The sequence below is a fragment of the Rhinolophus hipposideros genome, assembly GCF_964194185.1.
Source record: "Rhinolophus hipposideros genome assembly, chromosome: 1".
NCBI classification, from domain to species: Eukaryota; Metazoa; Chordata; class Mammalia; order Chiroptera; family Rhinolophidae; genus Rhinolophus; species Rhinolophus hipposideros.
In genome coordinates this window covers 70,573,557-70,597,693 of record NC_138047.1, presented here as the reverse complement: position 1 = coordinate 70,597,693, position 24,137 = coordinate 70,573,557, and the positions used below count along the sequence as shown (strand labels likewise).

General features: G+C 35.9%; 1 protein-coding gene across 4 annotated transcripts in view; it reads right to left on the bottom strand.

The window, feature by feature from the left end:
* Positions 1–24,137, bottom strand: part of BMPR1B (bone morphogenetic protein receptor type 1B) — a 368,245-nt gene that overhangs the window by 33,235 nt on the left and 310,873 nt on the right. For 3 of the 4 annotated variants that reach the window (XM_081056909.1, XM_081056908.1, XM_081056907.1), the window contains 3 exons: positions 16,091–16,250; positions 5,592–5,694; positions 4,952–5,054 (listed from right to left, as the gene is read on the bottom strand). In XM_081056909.1, the coding sequence (XP_080913035.1) occupies positions 4,952–5,054; positions 5,592–5,694; positions 16,091–16,233 (349 nt within the window). In that variant the 5' untranslated portion in view covers positions 16,234–16,250. The remainder of the gene's footprint in view (positions 1–4,951; positions 5,055–5,591; positions 5,695–16,090; positions 16,251–24,137) is intronic. The other variant, XM_081056910.1, reaches the window with a different exon arrangement.

Sequence of the window (24,137 nt, the reverse complement as noted above, 5' to 3'; positions counted from 1 at the left end):
AAAATGTGTTCAGCCAGAAGCTGTCCCCTCCCATTCTCCATTGCCCAGAATTCTGGAGTTCCTTGCCTACACATCCCATGTCTGTGTTCAGGAACTGTGAGGCCCTCCTTCTGTACCCCTGTCCTCCTGGGGGTGGACCAAGGAGCTGGTGCAGGTACCTGAAGGCCTGAGGGGTGGCCACAGGTGGCACAGCATGTGAGTGGAGTATAAACCAGAGAGCTGGAGTATTCTAGTGTAAGTATCTGATATTAAGCTTTTTGATTATAACATAAGTGCCTTACATTAAGCTTCTGATTGCTGAGGCATCATTCAAAGACATCCGTCTCAAATAACCATAACTAGATAAGAAACCAGGCTGCCCTACACTAAAGTTTCCTTTTAGAAAGCCTTGGGTAACCTAGATAGCCGGCTACTTGAGTAACTCTTCCCTAACTGTAGCCTAATTCCTGCTTTTATGTTTTAAATCCTTCAATAAAGAGTGAACTCACAAAACACAAGGTACGCTACCCTCAACCCCAATAAATGCAGAGCCCCACACCTAAGCTCACTTTTGCTCTCTCCCTCTCTTACCCATGACCTTGCTGTGTTGCCCTTGGGCATACCCTGTACCCTCAGAACCTATGAATAAGAAATCTGGTTTTTCAAAATTCCCTGAGGGTTGTTGCTGAGGTGAGTCTTAAAATCATAATAAAAACTATAAGGGACGATCCAGCCACAAAACTGGTCCAGTCTGGGAAATGTCTATAGGGGTTTGTATAGGGGTTGCCACCAGTAGTAGGGACCCAGGTGAGTGATTCAGGCATTTCTAGCCACAGTATCACTCTCCACAGTCTGAGACCAACAGACTGTGGATATAAGAGGCCCCTCATGGTGTATGGTGTCGGACAAAAACAAGAATGAAGCTGTTCCCATCACTCACACTCCCATGTCGGAGAGAATAAGTCTCAGTAGTTCAAGCATTCTAAATGCCAAGCTGGTGTTGCCCATCATTATGAAAATGTATTTGTTAAGTTAATAGAATGTATTTTATTCTCCAGTATTCTATATTGGTTTTTGAGTGTTGAATACATAGGTAAATGGTATGTAGACCTCTATTTATATTACTGTCCCAACCCCACAAAGTTTAGGGCTAGTCTTGAGTGTGTGTGTGTGTGTGTGTGTGTGTGTGTGTGTGTGGCAATTAAAATTAAAAATATCAAAAGAAGATGGTTCCATGTCTCTTTAACATAATCCCTATTCTTTATTTTGAGTTTATACTGAAACACATGCACACATATCTCCAATAGGAATTGTAAATAACGATATAAACAGAGCCACTTCAAAATGGAGTTGGAACTGCCAAAACGGAGAGGAATGACATTGCAAGTCTCACTCCTCCTCTCAAACCTTTAGAAAGTTAAAACTGGGCAAAATAACCTTTGGATTAGGCCTAAAACAGCACTGTATTCCAAACAATTCTTTGCAAAGAAAACAAGAAATCAGATATGAAAATGAAAGGCATTTTTTAGAATTAGCATAACTATGTTAGCTTAGCTCCACCCATAGAAATTCCATCCTTCTATTCATGCAATTGTTCCTCTTCCCTTTCTAATAAATACCCCTTGCCTTCATCTCCTACTGGAAACACAAATTGGGTTTCTGCCTGAATGAGTGCTTCCTGAAGAGCTATTCTTTTGGATTTCAAATAAGGACTTGTTGCCTTTCGCACTGGCCTTTTATTTTTAGGTTAACTTTACCACAAATAGATATACATCCAATATGGCTACAACGCTCACGTTTCTGACCAAGGCATTGCTGATATACAGTAAAGATATATATAGTACACTTCCAAAGAACAAAAGTGCTGTACATGCTGGAGGCAAGAAGCAAACAAACAAAAAACCCTGCAGCTCTGTGGGATAGCTATGTACAAAACACTAGTTCTCTCAGACCACAGTGCAGTGACTTTTATTGCACCCCAAAATGAATGATCCAGAGGGTGAGGTAGGATTGTAGAGATCTTGTCTAGATACTCCCTGGGATCCTCAGAGTTCAAAGCAGTAAACCCTAATGCCACTAAACTCCACCCAAGCCTATCACCTTGTTTAATCTTCAGTATAATCCACTTGCATCCTTCTTCTTAATGCCCTGAACCAAGGACTTGTCTTCTCATTGCTGCTGCCCTTCTTTTCAAAGCATTTTCACTCAGTTCTCTAGAGACTTATTCCACTATTTTTCAGTCCCTACATGCTCAGCCTCAGAGAATACTCCCTCACCTGCCTAGTCCTACCTAGAATCTGGCTCCATCTACAGGATAATGAATGCATTGCAGACCTTTCAGCATGTGATAGAAAGTCTAGATTTTCTTAAACCCTACTGTTACTTCTAGGACACATGCCGTGTATTTGCATGTGAAAAACCTTTTCTTTTTCATGGAAGAGATTCTGAAATCTAGCCCTTGGGCATGGACTTCTGTCTTCATTTCCAGCCACCCCTCCCCCTCCCCCATCCCGCTCCTAGCACAGAAGTCCCTATACCAGTGCTATACAAAATGTTGTCCATAGATCACCTACTTTTTGAAACCGGTTCACAAGAAAATAACTACACATATTGAAAGTAAACCTTCAGAATTTTACAAGTTGACATAAGTGGTTTTTCTCTGAGAACAAAGAGTTGTCGGACTCACATGGTGAGACACAGTGGCGCTGGCTATATCCACATATGGATGGGTCTTGCCTTTGTCTATCAAAAGCTTTGCCCAAACTAACGTGCATATAAATATGTTGGGGGAATCTTGTTCAAAATTCAGGTTTAGGGATGTGGCCTGAGGTTCTGTGTTTCTAATGAGCTCCAAGTGATAATGATGCTATTGGTCCATAGGCCCACTGTGAATAGTGAGGCTTCAAACAACTTAATTAGGAGATTTTCTCCAACCAGCCACACTATTTCATATGCCTATATTTTGCAAATGTGTCTCAAATACCACAAACCAAACCTCAGCACGTACTATTGCCTGTTTGAGTCACGGCTACTGTGGATGATAAAGGGCCACGTACTAAACCTGAGAAAGTCAGGGGAGGCCCGCGTGGCAGGGACAACGCGGAGACCAAAATTAACCACATGGGATGGTCTGAACATAAAAATCCCTAACTGAAAGTAGGTCATGGCGGGTAGTCACATCCTGGGCCTATAGCTTTCTTGACAAAGGAAGTAAGTCTGCCTATTGTCTTTTGCATCTAAGATAAAATATCCTTGGGAGGTCAGAATAATCCCCTTTTTCCAGACCCCTCAGGGCACAACCCACTGCACCAGACCACAGAATCCCTCACTGTTATCTTGTTCCTCGAAAATTATTAACTATCATGTACTCACCAATGTAGAAGAAGTATGGGTCTCTCCATTTTACTTTTTATCCAATCCCAGAGATTTCCCCATTTTGCTTTCTGCTGCCCCCTTAATCTACCACCAATGTATTTCATGTAACTCTGTTTGGGTCTCCTTTGTAGATTCTAATGTATAAAATAAGCTGCAAAACTGCCATTCTCCAGAGCATTTTGTTAATCTGTTGAGATTTTGCTTCCTGGCAATTGTTATCAGCTTGGATCAAATAAACTCATTAAAATTCTCTACAGGTTTGGATGTTTCTTACGTCAACACAACTCACAACTGTGCAACCTTGACAAAGTGAATTAACCTCACTGTGCTGCAATTTAAATGGTGAATAATAATTCTAGGTACCTCAGAGGATTGTTGTGAGGCTCAAGCAGGTTAATTAATGTAATACTTGGCACAATGTTTAGTTATGTTAGCCATTTAATTTTTTTATTATTATTATTATTTTTATTCCTGCCTTCTCCACTTGGCAAACTCCTGCTCATCCTTAAAGTCTTGTTCAAGTATCATTTCTTTCAAGCTATTTTGACATTCTCCCACCCCACGTAGAGTATGCACTCAGTCTTCTGTGTCCATAACCACACTTTATAATCTAACTCTACTACAGGGATATTTCTGACAGAATATAATTATTTACATATTTCTCTTTCATATCCTACTGTGCACATCTTGAGTGCAAACATTTCCTTCATCCATTTCTGTATCCTTAACACACAGCATGTTGATTGGCAAAATTAAAAAAAAAAACTGAATTTTTTATGTGAATTATCTTACAGAGCTTTCGAGGCTATAGTAGTAGCAAATGTCGTAAAATGTTATCATGCAAACCATGAAATGTCATATTTTGTTGGAAAGATTTTCCCTTCTCAAGAAATAAAATTAATCAGTAAAAATCATTTTAAACCACTAATCTAAGACTTAGGACTTGGGACTCTATGACAATTAGAAATCATTGATTTTTGTGGTGAGAGCAAGTAGGGGAAAGGAAAAGTGGAAGCTGTTTTTAACAAGAAGTCTCTGGGGGTGATAATTTGTCATTTTAAATGTGCAACATTTAAATATATAAGTCTTCCAATTAAATTCTTTAGATATTTTCTCCATTCTATCAATATATATAATTTGACTAAAAAGTAATTACTCTAGATAAAAAGAAATGTCATCCAGCAAGTAATCTAATTAAGTCATTTGTAAGGTCCTTATTTTTAAAACGAATGCAGATAAACATTTTTGGAGTTAAGTACACCTTCTGAATAATATTTAGGGGTAAGCATAAAACACTGTTTTCCTCCTCTACCCTCCTGAAACACACTGCATGCTCTAGAAACCGTAGTTTTCTGAGGGGAAATGAAGCGAGGTTAAATAAATAAGATAAACTGGAGTGAAGCCATGTAAGACTATTTTCCCAAGAACTACTTGTACGTGTCTTTAAATGAAAGTTTCATTATATCATCTTGCCTTGTCCTCTGTCCCAGCAATGGAAATGGTACAGGTAGATTCATTTAGAAAAGAGAATTCATTCAAGTTTTTATTTTCTTTATGCCTAAAGTTTTTTATGCCTGGAACTCCTTCCTCTACTTACCTTTGTTTTTCAGTGGAGGCAGTGTAGGGTGTAAATCTTTATTACATTCATTCCGTTCTGTGCAGCATTCAATTGATCTTCTCTGATGTGGAATGGGGGTGTCCTGAAATTGAACCCAAAGAGCTTTTAGTGGGTTTCCCCTAAATTCCATAATCACGTAATCTAAAACGTAAGAAATTGACACCATTTGAAGAACTCACTGAAAATTCTTACTCAAACACGTTGAAAATACTGTTTTCTATTAGGTAATTTCTTTCAAATTACCATGTATTATCCTACTGCAAGGTCTCCATTTCAACGAAATCACTACTACACTTGTAATAACAAGTGTGCACCGTATAAACTGAGGAAGAAGGCCTGACTTAATGCAATTAACTAAACTGGAATTTGAGCAAGATCTAATGGGCCACTAAGCCAAAAGTTAACAGCAAAAGTAAAAATATTTAATTTCAAAATGGAGATAGAATTGGCCCAATGAGAATGTTCAAATTATTTTCCAAATTACAAAAAACAGGCTAGTTAGTAAAACAAACAAATAATAACAACAAAAAAACCCAATTATTTTATCTTGTTTGAAACTTGACCATTTGAAATCTAGCCAAGGAAAGGTTACAAGGTGGAATCAAGTTATCTTCCTTACCCGACACTGAAAATCTGAGCCTTCCAGTCCTAGACATCCAGAAGTGACCACAGGCATCCCAGAATCATCTTCTTCGATCATTGTGAAACAATATCCATCTGTGCTAAAGACCAAACAGGCAAAGTAAGAGTGAATGAGTGAGTGAGTGAGTGAGTGAGTGAGTGTGTGTGTGTGTGTGTGTGTGTGTGTGTGTGTGTCTAGGGGAAAAGGAAATTAAGATGTTTGTCATTTGTTTCATTAGAAACAAGGAGAAGGTCAATGATCATGACAGGTTACAATCTGTTAAGAGAATCTCAAAACTTCCTGTTATAAAAGATGATTTAATTATCATAAAACATTTGGTAGTATCTCCTCTGTCCAGAAACTTGCAAGAAAGAAGGATCCACACTTTCCTTATAGCATATACCATTAGTAACCATATATGCTAATTACTAAGCACTTACTTTGGTCCTTTGCAGGGATCTCTTTCAGAAATCCAGAAAAACAACTCTGTGAGGAAGATGGTAGTATTCTTACCTTCTTTTTTTTTTTTTTTTTTTTTTTTAGGGGAGTCAAACCAATATATTCTCATTGGCAGCTGGGCTGGAGACACAGGAAGCAGGATCTACATAATCTGCCTAACAGCAGTCTGCGCTTGCCAGCCACCATCTTCTTGCTAGCCCCCATTCCTTTCCTGCTAGCATAGCCACAGCCGTTATATGTGGAAACTGAGGCTCAGAGAACTTGAGTAATTTCCAAAGGCCATATAGCTAGTGAGAGATATAACAGGGGTTTGAATCCATGCAGGTGGACGCGGTTCTACTTGCTCTGACATAGTGAAATAAACTTATCTCTTACTGAGGCATGCAAACTAAAGAGGGGTAGGAATCAGCACACCATAAGTGAGGTAACTAAGATTCTGCCTTTTGGTACCTTTGTTTCTGGGCTGGCCTGTCATATGAAAACATCAAGCTTTGTTGCAAGTAGTCTGGACTGAAATTGAGTGTGGGGTAAAGACAGACAATGGAAAGAAGAGGTTTTAATGAGACCACAGAAGGTCAAGTAACAGTATTTTAAATGTCTGTATGGGTTTTTAGATTACAAAGAACTTTCCCTTATTCTAACACATTTAATCCTCTCAAGAATGATGGAAAGTAATATTATTTCTATTTTACATGTGAGAAATTAAAGTTATGAGAGTATAATAAACTTGTACAAGATCACAAAACAAACAGTTACAGAATCAGGCCTTGAATCAAGGACCTCTTGCTTCTTTCCCACACATTTTCCACTATCTCCTCCTGGGACTGAAAATGAAAAACAAGAACTATTATATGTAGAACTATTTGTAAACAGACTTTACTGTCTTCCCAAGTTTGTGTGATAAATGCCATCAGACTCCCAATGTAAGTCATAAACCCCTACTGTATGTGCTAAGAAAATAAAGTACTAAACTATGTCTCCATCTTTTCCATATACACTCAGCATTCAAGACAGATATCACAATGCCGTCCTAAAAAGTCAGGGAAGAAAGCTCTGAATGGTATTAGCTATGATTTGTGGTTGGTCTGTTCTGTATTAGGGGAAACAGCATTCTGCCATACATTAGTCCTTCAGTTATCATCAACACCCTTAGAATTGTTTACTTGGTTTATAAGCCTCAAGTGATCCAAAATACCTCAGTTTATAAGAACTAGCACCACAAAGTTCAAACATACTGATGAATGGCTGGCTGGGAAGGGCCAGTGATAAATCTCTTTGTTAGACTAAGGTCAAATGCATGAACATGGTTGTGGAAGAAAGAATGCTTCTGAACAGGCCATGCTCTGAATTCTTTGGGGCTTCTTAGCCAATATACTGAAATTGCTATGAAAATCTAAAGCATGTAAACAACTGAAGGCAATAAATAAAAAAGCTGTCCCTTAGAAATTTACTTCAAATAATATAAGCAAACAATACCCACGTGGGTTTTTTTTTTTTATTCCTTCCCTACACATTTAGACTATATGTGTAATTTATATTTCTCTTCAAAAATAAAATTCAGGAAATATCAGAAATAAAGTCATCTTAATTTTCTGACATTAGGAATTCGCAGAGGCTAGAAAAGTTGATACAATATATTAAATCCCAAAAGATTAATTTCTCCTTAATCATGAGCTCCTCTTGCTCAAAATATGAGCATATGAAAATATCATTTTAGGCAACTTACAAGAATCAAAAAAGGGAATAAAAAAAGCTGGTAAAGCTGTTGGCAAGTTACCGTTCCAATGTCCTAGGAAATATAAAGAGACATCAGGGAGAGTAAATACAAGTTTTAAAATATACTCCCTTGTCTGCAAAGAGGATGGAGATAAAATTATAAAGAGGGGATGGAGAGGGAGAGAGACCTGGAAGAAAAGAGTTGGTGTCCCAGAAGTCATACAATCAGATAGGAATCAAATATTTAGATGGAGGACAAGCAAGAGGGTGAGAAAATCATTTCAAGAGCACTTAATCTGCAAGAAAGCAAAAATACTTTATATGTTCCTCATTGAAACTGCTATCTAGTAAGGGACAGTAACTGGAAAGTAGCAGAACAATTACAAAGGCTTAAGAATTACTTGAGAACTTTCAACAACTCTCAAGCAAGCACAAATGTAAACAAAGCTAGTCTCCAGAGTTAGAACTGAAAACTCCACCCACCACCATGAGATGGCGGCTAAATGCCACAAAAGGCAATTAACTCTTACCATAGGCTTATCTGGGGCATTCTGCTGCCTGGTTGCCATGTTCAGCCTAATTTTGAAATGTTTTGTATAGATTATTGCCCTATCATTTCCAGAGTGTTGAAAGTGATAAGAAGAGATGAAGAATAATGAAGAAAACAAAAGTAGAAATCACTGTAGACAAAATTGAAAGTAGTGATATGTATAGGAAATGTAGGATCAATCATGTAATTCCTGTAATGATTACGAATTAAAAAAAGACAACTGTGAACATGCAATGAAATATACAGATGAAGTATTACAGAAATGTACGCTTGAAACCTATATAATTTTACTAACCAATGTCACCCCATTGAATTTAATAAAAATTAAAGAAAGACACAACAGTCACATTTCAAAAATGCTACCCTTATGTTACAGGCAAAGAAAAGTAAGTGACAAAATAGAACAACAGCTGTGTACCAAGATGATCGGCCATCAACACTGAAATGCCTCTTAACATAATGTGAATTCATGAAAAAGCAAAGCACTTGAGAATTTAAAGTCACATAAGGTCAAAGTAGTGATAATAAAACTTTTGTTACAACCCTTGGATGATGCTACAGCTTCAAGTCTTCTTGAATCTGCTCAAAATTCCACAAGCAAATGAGTGTCTGGAACATCGAAGAAAGATCATCAGGGAATCAACTGCCTCAAGAGATTTTCGGCACGCCTAAGTGAACATTTTCTAGCAAGTAAAAAAAGGGGTACACCTTAAAGCTTTGAGGGACCAAGTAATATTCTTTTAAGGTGGATGTGGGTCCACAGCCTGCGAGGTTTGACTCTTCTCACTTGTGGTCAAATGCGTTTATATACAAACTTTTGGATCCCAATCTGTGCATTAGTTCTTACAGGATGTTTGGAAACCAATTTCATAATATGTCTAAAATTGTACTGACAGCATCCTCTTTTAAGATGCTCTACTTATTTTATTTTAGTGAGTATGGTGTTTATAAGGTTGACCCAAATCTTGGTCCCTTTAACTCTATTCTTCCACTAAGATCTCATGTTTCTCTGTAGCAAACTCCAGGACTATTCAAAAACATCACCAACACAGTGGAGAAGGGATTGCAGAACTTTTTTTTTAACAAGTTTAGATCTTTATAAAGATTAATTGAATTATAAAATATAAGTTTTAAAATATGAGTTTTAAAGATTTATCTGCTCTGCTCAATCAGGGTGAGAAGAAATTTTAAAGCATTATCAAAATTAAAAATTATTAAATCACTTAAAAAGTATTACTTAATTATAAATCGTTTAAAATTTTGCTCTTGAGAAAAATTAATTATAGAAATGAATATCTTCTGAAGTTCCTGTGCCCATCAGGAGTAAAAGCTCTCTTGACTGATCAATGTATATTCCATTTTTTATTTTTTTTTAGTATGTGAGGTATTGGAAGTCTTAAACGTCTTTCAAATCTCTTTTAAGTTTCAGTCAAAATAGATTTGAAAAGTCTGCTTGATTTTAGGTCATTTGTAAATAGGTCCTTGGAAACAATCTGTATTCTTTTTTGTTGTTGTTTTTAATTAAAGTTTACTGGGGAGACAATGGTTAGTAAAGTTACATAGGTTTCAAGTGTACAATTCTGTAATAACATCGTCTACATTCTGTCTTCTAAAATATCCATTTCACTTTCAAGGGAATAAAGACAGTTTTCAAAGTTTTCTGTCCTAAGTAAACTCAAAAGATACATACCACTTTCAGAGATGCTATTTAAATCATGCAGATGTTAGTCAATTAATTGAAAGAGCTGAAAACTTCTTAGAGCTCTGTTAACAGTTCATTTTCCAAACATTTATTGCGCATACAATGATTCAGGCAGTTAGATGCTGAGAAGGCAAGGCTGAGGGAGATGCAGCCTTTGCTTTGGTGGAGCTGCTCATCTATCAACAAACACCACTGATCCTAGGAGAGACAAAATAACTCATCTTCAAGGGGCAAGGATAGAAATCCTAAGCTAGTCAAGTATTTTATATGGGGAACAAAAGCAAAGAAGAATGATGGGCAGCAGTAATTACCAAAGTAATAGAATCCTAAGGTTTATGGTGTTTTTTTGATTGTTTGTTTTCTCCTTATCATCTTAGATGGGTGGATTCCAGAGTGGTAGAGGAAAAGAGGGTGAAATGTACATGGCTACTACTACTGTCCCCCTTCTCCGGCTTTTCCTCTGAGTGGTCATAGAATTGGGGAAAGGTGAAGTTATAATATTAAAGTACCAATGTGAGAAATGCTTTTTTATTACTTTATCCTTGAGAAAGCATAACTATCATACATCCTCCTCTGGCAGTCATGCTAAGGGATTTAGCATTTTGTTCATTTTTTTCAATGAGGTACACAATTATTTAAAATTAGTCTCAATTTTTACATTCAGCAAGCTTTTGCATGTTCTCACTCTTCCCCGGCCTCCCCAGTGGAGGTACCCTCACTACCTCTTACCCAGACTGCTCTGAGAGCCTTCTAGCGGGACTTCTCTCCTCTCTCTAGATTCTACCCATACTGTACAGCACTGCCTAATACATCTTACATTTTCCTTCTCTGCTCAAAAATCTCCAATGGTTCCTTCTCTATGTACAATTTTAAAGAGCCCTATAGTACTCACTTTCTATATGAAGTCCAGCAACAAATGGCCCCATTTAACATTCTCACTTATGACTAATGAGAAGCAAAAAGGGACAGTCATTCCTTGCAAAAGACTTCATCAGTGAATTTGAAATCAAAGCCTCTTCCAACTAAATGACAAGTTCTGGGGCGGGACCTGCCATTGTCATAAGTGCTACATCTTCTGAAAAAAAAGATCTTAACGCTCAGTGTTCAGACGGCCTGGGCAACAGCAGAATAAACTGGATGCAATGGAAGATGAATAAACAAATGAGAACAACACTTTAAACTCTCTGAGACTGTGGGTCAGGAGCTCCGGTTTGAATACTCATACCACCACATTCAACAAGAGGTTTCAACACCCCAGGTTAATATAAACTGTAAAAAGGCTCACAGCCCCTAAGCTTTTCCTTCTACCCTCTGTGACTCTTCAAAGCACTGCTGAAGGCTTATCTAATTCCTCATGTAGGCAGCCTGGTGTCATTTGCAAATCCTTTGTGCAAACATCCCATGCAATTTATTATACCTGCAAACCCTAAACACTGCCCAGGCAGGAGAATTGTTGGTCAGAACCTAATAAGTTAAATGAGGACATACTTAAAATTATCTCCGAAAAAGAGTAAAAAAAAAAAAAAAAAAAATTAGAAATGGATAGATTTGTGTGAGGGAGTGGAAGAACCTGAGAGAGGTGGTGAGATAGGGACAAAAATGACTATCACAGATAAAGTCAAGTACAACACGTAGGGATAAAGCAGGACGAGATTCTATGGAGAAAAAAATAAACAAACAAGGCTGAGATTCCACTTGGTAGGTCGGGAAAATAAGACAGAACAGTGACATGATGAAACGCATACAAAAAGAGTGGTTCAAAGAAACTGCAGTATTCCAGGCATGCAGTCTGAGGTCCCAGGAATAGAAGAATCTGGAAATGGAATGGGAAGGATTAACAATGCAAAGCAACATCTGGAAAGATATTTAGAAGACGTATTATCTTCAGGGAGAAAGACAAGGGTTTCACCCCTCACGTTGAATCACGGATATTAAAAAGGCTCTTATACTGTGTTCAGCATGACATATTTACACTGCATCCTCTAACACACATGCCAGTAGGCTATGGAAACAGCATGGATTTTGGAAGCAGACACATCTATCTGCACCTGATAGGAAACAAGGCCAAGAGTGACTCTGGCCTTGGTGTTGGCGGGTAAAGTGACTGCAGATACTCAGGAAGAGTTTTAACTCTCTAAACTTTGCACATGTTCTCTGAACTATCATGTGAGTTTTCAGAATCTCTTTTAAGTATGACGCACTCTTGATTTGGGCCACTTTTTGGATTATTTTCTCCAGGAAAGTGGGAGTGGTAATGAGCGTGAGCTCTAGGTAGGACACCTCGTTTGACTAAGATCTGCCTCTACAAGGCCTCAGGCCAGACAGCTTAGACTAGCCCGTATCTAAGTCTCAAGCAAACATACTTGTCTTTAGAACTGTTTTATCCAGGAATATAAGACTAGTGCAGCACCGCTCAAAATGTGTTCCCTTGTATCAGCAAACTGCTTGTTAGTGGTCTACAGGAGGTTAATACAGAAGTTGAAATTTGTATAGCAATAAATTTAGCTCTGTTGAATCTAAATAATAGAAATGAGAAAAAGGGAGCATGTAATTTGTAAGTATTTTTAAATGTATTTTTCTATCAACCTGTAATTCATTTTTATCGTACTTCAATGCACAACTTATCAAAGAGGAAAACTATCTTTCAACAGAGATAGCTTGAAAAGTACTGATTTGGAGGTCAAAGAGTAGAGTGTGGACTCACAGGAATGAAGGCACAAAGATCTGGATTTAGGAATGAAGGCAGAAAGATCTTGGTCTTAAGGCACAGGAACAGAAGTCTCCTCTGTGACTCATCATGATGGATCTCAGTGCTCAGGAGACTCAACTGGAGTCAATACCTCATTAGCAAAATGGATGTGAATTTTATTCAAGAGTGAATATTTGTTTCTTTGAGAGCCAGTGTAAAGGGTTGGCTGCTGGTCAAGAATTCAGGACTTTGGAATCTTGGCAACAATCTTTTTCATATCGGCGTGAACAGTAACTTAGTGAAAATTACTTAACCTCTTAGAGCCTCAGATTTCTCACCTGAAAAATGTAGATAAGGTTGCATTCTTTATAGGAGTGCCATGATGATTAAAGATAGGTGAAAGTAAACATGGCAGTATTTATAAGAAGCTCGATAAATATTAGTTTTCTGTTGACTTCTACAACTTAATTGATTCATGTTGCCTGTGATGGTAGACCCATTGTTTTTGATGGGTTCCAATGTTATTGGTGTTGACTTTGTTGCATTTTTGTTTTCTTTTTCTTTGCTATCATAAATCATATAATTCACAATCCATTCCTATCTGGCTTCCATCTCTACTATCACATTAAGTATTTCTCAACTACAGTTATTAAGGTCAATACATCCGAGTGCCGTATTTCAGTTCTTACCCTATTTGACCTTGAACAACATCTAGAACAATGAGCTTATTTCTTCCCTCTGGAAATGTGGCTTCAATGACACCATACTCACTGCTTTATTGCTAATTCTGAGTATCCTGGGGGGAGCCTCTACTACCCAAGCATTAAGTGTCTCAAGGCTCAGTCCTCCTCTGGTGGACTGGATTGTTCTATTTTCATTCTCAATCCTTCATACCACACCCTAGCCACAGTTTCCCCTTGACTTTGAACTTGACTATGACACTTGATTTGGTAAATGGAATACTAGAGGGCATGACACAAATGGAAGCTTTAAGACGTTGCTCCCTCCTACTTATGTACAAGAGAATATGCCCTGGCTAGAGCTGCTGGTCAAGAAGAATGAAGACACACGTGGAGAAGAGCTAAATTCAGGAGGCAGCCTGAAGCCAAGCCCAATTCATCAAAGCCCAATTCAGCTGCAGCCCATTTGTAGATCCAGAAATGAAAACAATAAATGTCTTTAGTTGTAAGCCACAGTGATTTTGAGGTTGTCTGTTTCACAGCAAAAACTGACTCATGGTTTACTCACTCTATACTCTCTCCTCAACCTTTTACCTGAGCCCCAAATCTATATCTGATTGCGTACTCTTCGGTATCTCTGCTTGCATGTGTCCAAAGCCTTAAACTCAGCACATCCAAATTGGAACTTGATTATATTCCTCTGTCCTCCTTTATTAAAAAGCTACACTATACATCTAAATGTACATTCAGAAACTTGTGAAACCCCTCTTGGCTCCCTCTCATATCCAATTCATCAACATAAAACTTCCCTTCTAACTATTTCTCCCATACATCCAACTCTCTCCTGCACTAGCAACAGCCTAGTCCAAGCCCATTTTCTCTCATATGAATCTACTTTTCAATTTCTCTTACCTCCCTGTTGTTGTTTTTTAATTCACTTTTGACTCCCCCTCTAATATATTCAATATTCTGCAACAATTTTTCAAAACAGCAAATCAAATCACATTAATCTCTACTGCTACTCCTGCTTAAACATCCCCCTCAATGGCTTCCTAGTGCTCTTAGAAATTAAGACCAACATTGTAATATAGACAGAGGTAATCTTTCCTCTGTCTTCAGGTGCAATTCCTTCCACACCTCCTCCTACTCTCTGTACCCTAGGAAAACCAGTCTTCTTTGAAACTGCCAAGCTTCTCCTTTCTACTACAGAAAATTTGCATTGCAGTTAACCCTGCCAAAACACTTTCTTCAAAATCAATTGAGGACACTTCAATGGCCTGTAAGGAAAACAGGACAAATTATTTGAAATTGGGATAATGTTGTAAAGTCTGAACATAGGACCACCAGGACTATGGTTGAAATGACACACACAGATTTATTCTTACTTAGTATAGACTCAGAAAAAGTAGTAAAATATCCCCCTAATATGCTTCTTACTGTTAGCTTTTTTCAGAAACTTTGTAGAATGCCTGATACTTTTTTTTTCTGTTTACTACAAAGAAGCAGTGTTTCTGAGGAACTACTATCTGAGCTTTGGAATCATTTTGCTTTCAAGACTCTGTGATCTCAACCTTGTTCTATCCTACAAGAGCCAAATTCCCAGATCTCTCTGGGTCCTGAATCCCTTACGTCTGATAGTAAGAAATAAGCATTCCCTACCATGCTGAGCTGTTTTGCTGAGTAAGTGAGATATGTATTTATGAATACACACAACTTTCCTCCCCATGTCATTTAGTGAATATATATTTCTTGGGCTACATATTGCATTATAGACTGGTACACTTATATCAGATCACACTTCATAGGAAACATAATAAAATAAAATAATAAAATAAAATAAAAAGGTTTCAGAAAGAAAAAAAGCATTCAACTCAGCTTCATCCTCCTTCCTGGATAATGAGGCCCCAAATGGCTGCCAGGATATTATGCCTGGACTTCAAACCTGGCAACCCATCTCCTCATTTGGGTCCATTAGCCTTCTTGAAGCAGATTCTGCTTCTCTGATATTTTAACTTCTGAGATCTGCATTTGTTTGGTTAACTCAGCCATTTCTCCCTGGGCACACTCTGGCCTCAGGCTATGCCACTATTGTCCTCACCCTGGGAGTAAATGCAGCTTTAGACCAACAAAATGGATGTTGCTGCATGAAAATGTATAAGGAAGAAAGAGGCCAGTAGTCCAGTTTCAAATACTAGAAAGCATACAAACATGACTATCTACTAAGAAGCTTATTCTCTGGTACTCTGACGATATCTTTCCTACCATCAGACGGACTCACGCAAGCTCTGTCATTAGACTGCTTCCCACAGTCAGTTCATGATTATTCCTAGCAGCTAAGGGGCTCTTTCCAAAATAATAACACTATCAAGCATGATGAATGGTTAAAAAAAAATGCTGATACTCTCTATTGAATTTATTGTGGAGACCAGGTCTTTTCAAAGAAAATAACTGGTTTTTGCTCCAGGAGCCTGGGACCTGTGTTCTGTGTTTATGTATATGTGTGATGTTTAGAAGAAGGAAGAAAAATCTCAGAGAACCATTTCAGGGCAAAACACATATCAATACAGGTACAGGTCTGAGTGTTAGTGGCATTAGGCACTATTCCCCCAAACATGCTCTCGGAAACACTAGCCTACAGTTGTACAGTTAAAAAAGTATGAGTTTCTGTTAAAACTACTTTTAAATAATTATATGACCAACCTGCAAATATTGTTGACGGAGTCTTCTGGACAGTGATGGTGGCATTTACAACGCAAGATCTTTGGACGAGGGGTGGGGGCTGTACTCTCACCGTCCTCTTTCTTAGTGCCCACATTTAATTTTCCTGAACTTCGCAAAAGCATGTTACCAAGGAAGTTTGCTGAAAAGAACAAAGAGTAAGAGTTTATTTGCCCAAAGTCTTTTTTTCTGAAGAACAGTGTGACATCAAATAAAATATTAAATAATGATAATTAAAGATTTAAACAAAACAGGTTCTCATTTTCTTACCCATAAAACGAAGCACCTACCTCATGTCCAGAGCTTAGAATGTGTATGTTACACAGTAATATTTGATAAATGTTAGCTAATATTATTAGAACATAATATTTTTTTTACACTTTACATAGTAAGACCATGTTTCATTAGCATAGGGTGCCATAGCACTAAGATAGTTTTCATATTTTCCTTCTTTACTACTACTTTTAGAAAATATTGATGCCTGAGAGCGGGGCATGCATTGATACCTATTGTATTACTGGCATTAGGGTAAAAGCTCTCATACCTGTCACTGCACAAATTGTCACCCTGAGCACAATGTTTGATTTAAAGCCTTTCTCACAACATCCAGATTGCCTATAATTAAATAAAATTTCAACAAAAATATTACCGAAAAGATTGTGGGGCTAAAAAATTCTTGGTCACAGTGCAATAGACACAATAGATGTGTACCTTGTGCATGTGTTACTTTATGCAAATAGATGTCTCCAGGCACTGGTTACATCAGACAGTGATACTTTTAGAAAAAGAGCTGTGATGATTTTTTTGTGATTTTTCTCTATGTTAAGCTAATAAGTTGAATTCTGGTTCTCAATATTACTAACCTTATGACCTGAATTACCTCAACGTAACACAAAGTAATGAAAATAAGATATTTAAAACTTATTTCTTGCATCCTTCCATACCACATCCTTTCTCTTTGAAGTTTTAAACAATAAAAATTGATTTATTATGCATGTCTACTTAGCAAATATGTATTGGGTGCCTACCCTGTTCCAGGCACAGCCTGTAAATAGGATAAATTAAACATATACAGAATTTACCATCTGATGGGAAAAGTTATTAATTGAAATGTTTACACAGAATGGTCTACACGAGAAAGGAAACATCCTCATACTATTAGAAATAGGATGCCATTTTGTAGGAAACCTTTTAAGGGAGCCATGATTTTTTCACATTTTAAATTTATTTCAATTACAAAATATAAAATTCAGCTGTAAGAATGTTCTTTGTAATATTGCTTATAACAACCCATGTTTAAAACAATAGGAGATAAGTTAGATCTCTAAAATGAGATTCCTATGAAGCCATTAAAATGCTGATGTAGAAATATATTTATTGACAAGCAAGAATACTGAAATGTAAATTTTGTTGAAAAGGGTACATTTACATGGTATCTTAATTATGAAATCCCACTCAATAACAGGAAAAGGAGCTAAAAAATGAACTTAAAATATAAAAGAGATCAAGAGAAGACCCAGCAATAAAAACCTGGAAAGCAGAGGGCATTAAGAAACTGAAGGAACAAAGCCAAGTATGCTGATCCTAAGCCAAAGGTGGAGAGAAGCCAAGAAGCAAAATCATTTTGCCACTCAAACCCAAAAGGCTCCAGAGTGGTACCAAAAGTTACTTTTAAAAGTAAGAGTGAAGGGAGTATTGAAAACAGAAGGAGGCTCAAATCTATTTTAGAAGACATGAGAACTTCAGCTACCCTTTCACAGTCCCTACAAGCTAGTAAACCTCCCTTTCCCACCCTGCATAAGACTGGAAGGATAAATCTGATACATACATTACAGAGATATTTTCCTTGTTTACCTTTTTTACCATCATTTTGAAGGACTACAGGAAACGAAGCATAGAGGTGGGCAGGGGTACCATCTTCCTGCAAACACTCAGTGAATATTTACAGTGGATGTTGACTCCTTCCATCCCCCCCCCTTCAGGGCTTCCAGAACTCAATGTAGCCTGGCTTATGCTTTCTTTACTCAGGAATCTGACAAGGTCATGAAAACTAAAATATTTAAAGAATATTTAAAGAATACTGAGAATATTTAATTTTTTAATATTTAAAGAATACTGAGAATTTGTCAGTGAAACAGCCCTGCAATATTATCCTACCATGAGGCCCACTGGTGAAAAGTTCTACCTATGTGCACAGAGCTTCCAATCAACTTTCATAGTGCTTCATTCTCTTATACATAAGCCACTAATTCAGGGTCAATAGATATATGAAGAAAGCCTCAGATATCAAAGACCAAGAACAAAACACATACACAGACAAAAGTCTCTTGAAAGAAACATTTTATGAAAGTAAATAAACCTTAGAAACTCTCAGCTTTATAAAAATATATTACATCAATGAAACAAATGTGTTGCTATAAAGAAGGTAATGACAAATAAGGAAATCTAAAAATATGACTGCGTAAATGAAAATCTCAGCAGGTAAATTGAAAGATAAAGATTAGGTAATCTCTCATAATGTAGGGAGAAACAGACATGAAAAAGTTAAATAAATTAAAGCGTCAATCCAGGAAATTTAATATCTGAAAAACAATAGTTCTAGAAAGAGAGACTTGATGAAACAGAAGAAAAATCATCAAATAAATCATGCAAGCTTCCCATACCAAAAATTATGATTTTCTAGTTTGAAAGAACCCATAGAGTACAAGAATAGACCCATACCAAGGTATGTATGCAAAATGTTATAAGGCGATAAAGGAGACCCTAAGTTTTTATATATAGAGAGATCAAGAGCGAGAGAGAAAGCAATATCTGGGCAAATTATAAATCAAATATGAGGATAGGAAAAAAGCATTTTAAGATTTTTAAGTTATCAAAAATTTACCTCCCATGTACCTTTCTCAGAAAGTTATTGGGGGAAATGCCCCACCCAAAGGAAAGTACGAATGAAAAAATCAAATACATTCCTGCTAATGGAGACCCAACTCAAGAGAAAGGTGAAGTATGCTCTCAAGATAATGGTACAGGTGGATTAATAAGGTGAGAACTATGCATTGGACCTAAGGAACAACCAGGCCTGGTTGAAGGCAAGTCAAAAGCCTTTAGGAGAGAGATCTCCAACAAGTTGAAATGAATAGAATAACTCATATATATTTTACATTTAAACCAATTGAAAGTTCAGAAATGAATTAGTGATGGGAACATAGAAAACCAAGGAAACAAATAACATTGAAATGCCTAATATATAAAGGATGGAGGATAGAAATATTAATATATGTGTATGTAGTGGGGTGAAGGCCGTAAAAGAAAGCTAAATCTTCATCTTCAATAGTAGAAGGTCAAAAGTGATGTCTAACACTGAATTATCAAGAGGTAGCAATACAATTATTTATTTAGAGATATGGAGGAAAATACCAAAAGAAAGAATATAAGAGGCGTTGATATAGTTGCTATTGGAGAGAGACAAGTTGGGAGAACACTTTTTTATTTTATTTTAAATAAGCCTCTTTAGATATGTTAAAACAAAAAATAGCAAGTTATAAAATATTATCTCATGATGATCCCACTGTAGCTTGTGTGTGCTTGTATGCGTGTGTGTGTGTGTGTGTGTTAAATGTCTAGAAGAATTCACATCTATAAGGATATTGATGAAATATATAAAGTCCATACTTCTTGTAGAAAAATATAATTATCTCTGTCAGGGAATATTAAATTTTGCATCATGAAATGTTCACTTTGCCATAATAAGGGCCATAATAAGGGCCATAATTCCTGTTTCTACATCAGCAGGAATCTATGGAGTAACAACAGATCGTAGCTGGAGCTATTTAAAAACATCTGCAAATTGCTTCTCAGTTTAAAATAGGGAAGTAATTACTCTCATATCCTGATGTGGAATGAAGAGTATTAATGAATAAAGAACTAGGGGAAAAAAATCAACCAAGGAAAATGATCTTTCCTACCCAATCTTCATTTTGATATTCATCACTGGACCAATAAACAGGGCTTGGTATTAACACTAAATCCATATTTGGTTTACCATGTTGCATGTGTTTCACGCATGTGTACTTTAGAGTGTGGTAAATCTACACACCTCATTCTGTATTGGAAGTTGTCAACAATCCATTTTCTGGTATTTTGTAGAATTAATTACTTCAGTTATTATTAAGGAAAAATACCTGAGTCTGATAGCTACAAGAAACCTTTACAGACAAATCCTGGCTCTCAAACACTAGACAAGTCAAGTAAGAGCCATTCTTTCTATAAAGATTGTAAACATGAAATATTGCTGCATAATCTTTCTAAAATTACTTAACACTTTAGCATGTAGTCAAAACATATGTTATTTTACCAGACCCATATACAAGAACAAAAAGATAAGAAAAGCATTGCTAGCTCATAATAGAGAAAGGATTTCTATAAGCTGAGTTAGATGACATCCTGAATGAGCACGTAAAGTTGCCTTCAGACAATGTGACCTGAACAAGTAGAAGTAATAAGATGAGAAAATGATTGCTTTTAATTAGTGTTATCAAATAAGTGGATGATTAAATGCAAATAAATCTGAGATGCTGTGGAGAGTTCTTCATTTGCTTTTGTCAAAATAATCAAATCAAGGGAATAACATGTAAAATTGTGCAATTGTATTTAAGAGTCAATTAATCTATGTGTGTTTAATTCCCTGTGAAATGAAAATCATTATCACCTAGCTCACAATATTTCCAATCACCAGATAAAATTAGAGTAATTGAGTGATAATTTGGAGATTAACAGACAAAGGGGAAGAGAAGCAGCAGTAGCAGAATGAAACGAACTGATCAGACTCACCTTAAAAATTGAGAACATTGTTAAAAAGAAAGATTGTAAGATCTTATTAAGGGCTAGTCCACATTTGAAAAACGGGGACTGGACTGTCTTTATCTAATATTATAATAATGAAAAGGGATTTATAAAATGATCACTTTAATATAAAGTAATACTGCATGTGAGGCATTTTGGATAAAAAACAAGACAGAACACATCAGCGAAGGCATGAAGAAAGCCAATTTACATGCATAAAAGTATACAAAGAATAATCATTTTATAAAAACATGAACTTAGCCAGATAATAATGATGCTGAAATAAGAGCAAGAAGGAAAGACAAAGATAAATATTTATGACAAATGTGACCATCCATAGCAGCAATAATGAAGATATATCCTCAATATCAGCTGTCTGATTAAAATAATTATTAAAATGCATTTTTCACATTTTATTGTATTTTTAGTATCCTTCCATTTGAAATAGGAGAAAAGCATACTTTAAGAGATAATAAAGTCTGATTTAGTCAGCCATTTAAATAATGTAACATCTTGATTTTTATTAATTAGATCCTCATGTTATTTGATTTTGTGTTAAATTTTATATGAAAGAAACTAATTATGGAAAACAATTGGAAGATGACTAACCATTAAAGAAACATTAAGTATAATTTAGTATACTGTATTTTCTAAATCAGTAAGTTAAATCTTAAAAAAAATGTTTATACCAAGGAAAGCTAAATAGTGACTGGTTTCTACTTAATTAAGTTGAATTTCAACAAAATTGATTATTTTTCCCAATAGCATTTTAGGCAATTTTGTTTTGTTTTTTTACATATTTAATGACAGAATTATAAATAAACCTGACAGAAAATATGTAGGGGAAATCAACTGAGAAAAATCACTGTGTAGAAATTTCTTAGGAATAAATACTATACTGGATAAATCACTCTTTAGGGGCTCATTCCATATTTCAGTTTCCTTCCTCTTTCCTACTCTCCCTTCTCCCTCTGTCTCTCTGCCTTTCTCTGTCTCTCTGTTTCTCTCTATCTCATGACCAATCTTGAGCTTAATAGTATGAATCCCGACACTTCAGATGCTGCCTGGTTAGCTTAGCTGGTTACATTATAGTTAACCCGGATAGTTTACTATCCACATTACCAAGGGAAAAAAGCATATAGCATGTGGAAGCTAATCTAAAACTGGTTCTCATTTTTTCAGAGGACAACCAACCATGTATTTAGGGAACAAATGAACCACAAAATTATTTCCAGACATGTGTATGTATGTGTATGTGCCCTTAATAAATTACAACTAAATTATATTCCTTATGATTTTCAGACATTAGAGATAGATTTATAGATTTCCAGGCAAATTAATCAAATTTCATGAAATAACCTAATGATCAGCATGCAATAATGTAACTTCCATTCAACTATAAAGGTTAAATAAAAAGTTAATTTTCTTGAATATCTTGAATATTTTTTCTTGGATTTATGTCACAATTTTATACGTGTTTTCAGTTATTTTGTATATATTTATATATAGTTATATATGTTTTCTAAGGCATATCTTCTTGTATAAGTTAGGAACTAAGGCAGAGTTTCTTTAAACTGCTTATTTGGAACTAGTGGACAATTACTAGCTGCAAGCCTGGTATAAACACCATCAATTTTATACGAAAAAAATTTTATATGTGTTAAATTTTATATGAAAGAACTGGAAATAACTCATTTTGATGTATATACTTCATAAATGAGTTTATTTTTAAAACATTTCTATATTTTTATATTAATATGGACTCTCCCATATGATTTTTACAGAACAATCAGAAAACAGGGAAGAACAAAAGTGAAATGTAAAAAAAAATTACAGTACGACTACAACTCTGCAACAAATGAATTTTAACTTCCATATTCATCCTAAAGTATGTTTCAGCTACATTTAATTTTAATTACTTTTTCTCAGTAACATCCTAATCACTTCAAAATACCATAAATAAAACGTTTAAACTTTTTGGTATAAAATGTTGTTTTATATGTCATACTGAAGAGAATATCAGAATCCACTGCCACATTAAACCACATAGAGAAAATATGAATACAGGTAATTTAAGGAAAATTAAATAGCAATACACAATGTGCTTAGAAATGAACAAATGTTCAAAATTCATTGAAAAAAGACAATTATTTTGTACCACAGGATCTATTAGTTATCTATTTTCCTTTTTGCAGCTTTCTGAATATCTCAAAAGTTAACAAAATTTTGAGTATCTTCACTATTCTACCCCTCTACACCAGAGGGCAGGCAAGCAGCAAGAAGAGAAATTGAAATTTTTATCACATTAGTTTGCACTTAAGTATTTTGGGTAGAAAGATTAGTGGAAGAAAATTTGGAAGTACTGAACTGGCCAGCAATGCATTGGGAATGATCCATTCTACACTTATCCATATTGTCATGATTAATAAATAATGTGAATCAATGCCCATGTCCTTTCTCAACCAAAACTGGTTTAAATACCTTGGTTAAAAACAAGTCTATAATACACAGGAATAAAACTTGAATCAGAGCTTAAAAACAATATTAATTTTTAAAATAACTTTTAGTGACTTTAAATAGTGGGCTCAAATAATTTTTATTTTCATCACTTAAACCCTGAATCATTCAACTCAGTGTAATGATTTAATTTACTGTCTATTGAGTTTACTCAGTTTTCATTACCCAACCCTCTTTAATTTCACTTAGACATTTTGAAATAAATTTTCTATGTTTTTTCCAACAAAAACTTACACACACACACACACACACACACACACACACACACACGAACAACATAAAACCAAATGATTAATAAAAAGTTGGGATATGTGCCTAAATTCTTTTGAACAGCAAGAAAATAAAAATACAATTTTGATTCAAAAATACCAAAGCAAAAATCACATGTATTAAAAGGGAGGAATAGAGCTTACATTATTAACTCTGATGTTACCTGCACAGAAATCTATCTCCTTCGAGAATTTCAGGAGTCAGAGGAGAGAGGACAAGGGAAGGTGCTGGTGGTAAGTTTCTGGGCATGCTATGGAGGGGGATACAATATCAGGTGAGGAACCAAGATCAGGTATGGTCACCGAGCAGTGGACCCAGACTTGACCAAAACATAGGGTAAAACAGAAAAAAACAGTTCAAACCCTAGCTCAGCTACTTCCCTTCTCTGTGGTCTTAGCAAGTC